The sequence below is a fragment of the Leguminivora glycinivorella genome, chromosome 18 (assembly GCF_023078275.1).
Source record: "Leguminivora glycinivorella isolate SPB_JAAS2020 chromosome 18, LegGlyc_1.1, whole genome shotgun sequence".
In the NCBI taxonomy this organism is placed as follows: Eukaryota; Metazoa; Arthropoda; class Insecta; order Lepidoptera; family Tortricidae; genus Leguminivora; species Leguminivora glycinivorella.
The window spans coordinates 5,526,645-5,532,100 of NC_062988.1; the positions used below are offsets into that span (position 1 = coordinate 5,526,645).

Below are 5,456 nucleotides of genomic sequence, written 5' to 3' on the forward strand. Positions count from 1 at the left end.
TTTATTCAATATAAGCAAACTCAGGCATATGCCACAGTAAAAGTAAGTACCTACGTACTTTGGCGAAATATTTCTCATTCGTCAATCGTAACCGCTGGAATGATTTCTAGAATATTTCGGATAATGTAAAACGAATATTATAGCGATGTTCCGCCGAACACAAAAATAATAAATTGATTTTAAATGTTGACGCACACTAATGACCCGCTATCTGTATGCATTGTCTCAACAAAAGAATGTTTTGAAGTTACAAGACAAGGCTAGATAAGGCTGTTTACACCCGAACCAAGCTATTGTTTTCCACCATCCATTTTATTTATTTTCCCCTCACTAGCTCGGAAACACGTGTTTTGTCCTCTAATATCAGCGGGTAAAAACGCATTTTATCCACTAGTGGGTAAAGTAATTTGACCTTGAATAAAGTCAAATTAACTGCTTTAAAATTGATAAGAGTAGGTGAATCTAGTAATAAAGATGATTTACCAACTGAGGAACTACTGGAAGCAGGGATAAACGCATTTTTTGCGTTGTAGTTTCCTCGCTATAGTGAGGGGAAAAGTTTTGTGTTACACTCGGGTGCAAATGTATTTTACTTCTCGTGTGTTAAAAAACTCGCAAGTTCAGGATTCTATTCTCGAACCACTCGCTTCGCTCGTGGTTCAACTATAGAATCCTTTCACTTGCTCGTTTTTCAATTCCACACTCGGCGTTAAAATACAACTTTGCCCCCTTGTATAACAAATAACTATTAAGCCTTACAGTACTATTATTTATATTTAACACTTATAAGTATCTTGTCACCGGTCAAAGTCCAAAGAAAGTGGACTAAGTAAGTAGGTACGGTACATAAACAGTTCGCAGGCAATTTTGCATCTCAGCTACATACTGCCGTACTTCTGCCGTAGCGCATTTTACAAATCTGTATGGTACCTATAATTAAATTACATAGAACACACTCATAACAGTCATAACTCGGGTAGATATACTAAGTTATAAACCTGAGACTTCCATTTTTGGAAGCAGTCAGCTCAGCCATCAGGCGGCTCGTCTGCTCGTTTGCTGCCTATTTTCATAAAAAAAAAAAAAAAAAAAAAAAGTCACTAATATCGTTATTATATCTTTAAAATACAAAAAATACTTGCTTCACTAAAGCTTTCCATAAAGACGAGAAAATAAATTTAACAGTTAAAACTGTCATTATGTACTATTAGGTGTAACATTAGAAAAACACTCAAATAACCTTATGACAGTTAAGTACGGTTATTATATTAAAATTAGAATAGCAATAAAGCCCTATAAAAGTTAGAGAAGCGGGTATATATACTTCAGTAGTTGATGATTTGACAGCAGTTTTGACAGGCCCTAGCAGCGTAGAAAAGTACAAAAAAAAAATTAAATGGTTCTCATAGATTTTTGTTACCTATACCTATATCTATGATAGATTTTATACAAACCTCAAAAATAAATGATGCCTTTAAAGCGGTACTGTCTTTCATCGCAATTCCTATTATGCTTTTAGCTATCATAGATATATAAAATAAATGAATTACTTAGAAGAAAAACCCAAATTAAAAAGTTCTGACAATCTCAGGAGTGGTATCCTGATGTCCGTTGTACCTAAACTCGGATGTTTATTACCTACTTAAATATGCATAGGTTATTTTATAGTTCAACTCGCGGAGTAGGTAAGTAACTTTTCTATAACGTAAGCATCAGTATAAAGTTCCACACTTCAAAGATAAGGAAAACAATATTCAAAATTACGATAAAAATACCTTATGTTATCTTCTGTTATCTAACTCAAGCTTTCGAATCATTTGCTAATCACCTTCCTACTTACGAACACTATAAAACCTGACCCTAATCAGCACACACCATTACTTACTCTTCGACTTTCGTACCGAACACATACTTCTGAATATCCCTGTTATTTGTACTTGGTGATCGAGTATGACCACCGACCAGCCCATCGTCGCGCCCGTCATCAAGGCCCCGTTGCGGGCCCCGGATCTACGGTCACGACCCCACGAACCCCGGAAGCAAGGCTGCCGCTCAAAAAATGCAGCTTACCCCATAAAGCGTACCAAAAAGAGCGGTGGTACACGGCAGCCTTGCACAGCCAAAGGGGAGGGTAGAAGAGGAACTCGCTTTCTCAACTACCCACCCCAAACCTCCACACCGCAGACGCCACCGCACCTGACTCCTCGACGGTTGAGCACCGCGCCGCTCCACGCACGCCCACCGGACAGAACACGTCGTCGTTTGTCGACCCGCGGAGCCGACAAACCGGGGCGACGAAGTTGGAGATTCGTCGCCTCACAACGACCCAAACAGCAGCCCGAAGGACACCCGCACCCGCCCCCGCCGACTCCAAGGAGAAGACGGGCTTGGGCGCCGAGATTGGAGGCTCGTCGCCCGCCAACGAACCACGCATGCCCACCGGACCCGGTAGCACGCCAGGGAGGACGTCGAGAGGGAGCACTCGCCGCCCCCCCGCAACACCGCTGACAGGCCGCCGCCAGTCAGCCATACAGATGGCCCGCCGGCTTCGCCGCGGCCCATCGCTGAAGCCAAGCCTATTTGGCAATCAAAGACACGCCCGTGGTCACGGGCGGCGAAAATATACCACCAAGAATCCTTTCACTAGGATGGAAAGGCCCAGTTCATCCCCCAGAAGGGGGGATTGACATGCCTGAATATGCCTGTTATTTGTACTTGGTGATCGAGTATGTCCGCATCGAAGTCTATTCCTAGCCAGCCGGCCGGTATCCTTCAGATGTACCGGTACGGTAACGGTATCAATGAGGCCAGTGGAGTCCTGATACCACTAATATGGTGACCCTACGGTAATTATACTCTTGTATTAATTTAGAAATTATGACTTAAGAGAGATTTTCCTTAGCACATTTTACCTATCCTATTCTGAATTGAGTCTACTTTATTACATATAGGTATTCGTACTTAACAAGGCCAATATGCCTTTCACAATGCGATATTATTGTATGTACCTAAGCATATCTAGGTGCATTTATTTATTTATTTAGACTTTATTGCATGACATAACATTGTACAAATGGCGGAGTTAATGCCTTATTATACATACATTAATTTTAAGAAATGGTATTAGCTGGATCATTGAATATTTTTTACATTTATTAAAAATTGTCTCACTGAAACTAATTATTTTATAATTTTCTATTACAGCCTCTGCAACGGACCACCATCCCGCAACAAATAGTTCCGGCGAGCTGCAACGGCACCAGTGTATCTTACGACGGCCCCACATTCTCCACGCCCGGCGTGCACACGCCCATCGACCTCGACGACCCCAACAGCTTCCCTCAGATCAACGGCGCCCAGAACGGATACCACTTGCTCAACAACTCGAGAATGACTCACGGTATCAACAGCTCAAGTGTCCTAATGACTCCCAGCTCACAAAACCCTATGTTGACCGGCAAAACGTGGATGACCCCAGTATCCAGCACTAGCCAGTTTATCAACCGCGCCCCAACTTGGAACGGGACCAGAACAGGCGGCGTGAAGAAACCCAAACGCATTCGCACAGCTTTCACAAGCCAGCAAATGATAGAGCTCGAACAGAAGTACGCCCGCACCCGCTACTTAGATCGAAGCCATCGTATTGAACTCGCCAAGATGTTGAATCTCAACGAGCGCACTATCAAGATATGGTTCCAAAACCGTCGCATGAAAGAGAAAAAGGACAGAGGCGAAAGCATGGAGGATTCTGAAGAGACCACAGAGTTATCTCCGGAACACGGGAACATGCCGATACAAATGTTAGTCCCTCATGAATTTCCGACGCCGGTGGCTGACGCCCTCTACAAACAAGAAGGGGTTTACATGGAGCCTTATCTCGAGACGTCGACCACGCCGCCGAGGCCGACGCAGCGGTCTCTGCCACAAGGTATCTACAGCCAGATGATGAATGGGTATTCTTACCGTGTATCCTCATGATCAGCATTTGGCTTTCGAATACCGTCAGATGCAGTTACAGGAGGAAGCCTCGGCGTACGGGAGCGAGCTCCAGGAGGTGCACATGTCTCCCCAGTTCAAGGAGGAGTCTCCCCGGCGCGAGGAGCAGGAGGCTGTAAACGCCATGCCGGCGACAGATGTCCAGAACTCGGACATATCCTGGATTAGGAACATATATCCCGACGAGGAATGCTAATTTATTTATTATTGTGTCACGTCAAATGGTTTTAAGCAGTAAAATTTTGTAAATATTATTATTATTAAAATAACGAAATTTGGTTTAAAAATGTTTGTAATTTTTATTATGGCACTATTGTGTAGAAGAACATTAGTCACATATTATTCAATATTCTCCCAAAAATTATTGCTATTTCAATTTTTTGAGGAAAGAATATTTACCAATATTTATTTCATTAAATTATTATCATTAATTTCTTTCTTTCAAGGTCAAACATATCAACAAGAATTAAATATCTGCTGAAATTCAATAAAAATTGGCTGTGGAACTGTGATATTATGTATATGTATAGAAATATATAGTGAAAATATTATTCATCGTAGGCCACGTCTTTGCCTTTGGCTAGTCGGTGGCCAAGAGTAAGCCCATTTATAATAAATAATAATAAAAATATATTTTGGCTAGGAAATTATATGATTCTTTGGCATTTCATGGAAGTATTTTCAGTTAGGTAAATTAATAATTCAATTCAATTCAATTCAATATTTATTGATAAAACTATAATTTTACACGACAAAGACAGACAGAGATTTTTTTAAAGACAGAATTAAGATAAATAAGGAATAACTTAGGTATAGTACAGTGTATTTATTTATTTTTAATCTCGCTATGGGTGATAATATTTTCAAATAAAGGATGTTAAGAATTAAGATTATAAGACAGCAATATGACCATGCTGCCATCTGTTGAGGAACGCGTCAGACATCACGTATATTGAATGCGGGATCCCCTTACTTCGTTGGGGATCCCTTTCTTTCCCATAAACTTATTGTTCAGAATTCGTTAGTCAGAAGTTGTTATTCATATATTTTGTGGTCATAAACATCACTAGTTATAATTTTTGTTACGAATAACGCTTAATTGTTCTAACATGATATTGGATGCCATAACCTTAAAAGTCATAAAGTTGATGTGTATACATTTTTAAAGCATATCAATAATTATTCAGAAATATTATAATTTATAAGGCATATAGTTTAACGCCCTAATGATTGTTCTGCATATAGATTTAATGTCTAAAATTCCTGAAGTATATTATCTTTCAGACATACATATACACAGAAAAATTTTAGACATAAAATACTATTTATGACTTCCAAACAAAAAGTAACCCTATTCCTCAGGTAGGTTAATTAGTTTCCTTTGATTCCTTCCTTAGAGCGGAAATAGTCGACCGTCGGCCGAACCGTCGACTCATTAGTGGAACAAAATTGTTTTAAAA

General features: G+C 40.2%; 2 protein-coding genes across 2 annotated transcripts; both read left to right on the plus strand.

The window, feature by feature from the left end:
- Positions 1-1,684: 1,684 nt before the first annotated feature.
- LOC125235887 lies at positions 1,685-3,343 on the plus strand. The gene is made up of 2 exons (XM_048142515.1): positions 1,685-2,846; positions 3,205-3,343. The coding sequence occupies exon 1, from the start codon at positions 1,951-1,953 to the stop codon at positions 2,506-2,508; it is 558 nt and encodes a 185-aa protein (XP_047998472.1). The 5' UTR covers positions 1,685-1,950; the 3' UTR covers positions 2,509-2,846; positions 3,205-3,343.
- Positions 2,729-4,211, plus strand: LOC125236105 (homeobox protein Hox-A3-like). The gene is made up of 2 exons (XM_048142800.1): positions 2,729-2,806; positions 3,205-4,211. The coding sequence occupies exons 1-2, from the start codon at positions 2,729-2,731 to the stop codon at positions 3,976-3,978; spliced, it is 852 nt and encodes a 283-aa protein (XP_047998757.1). The 3' UTR covers positions 3,979-4,211.
- The last annotated feature ends 1,245 nt before the right edge of the window (positions 4,212-5,456 follow it).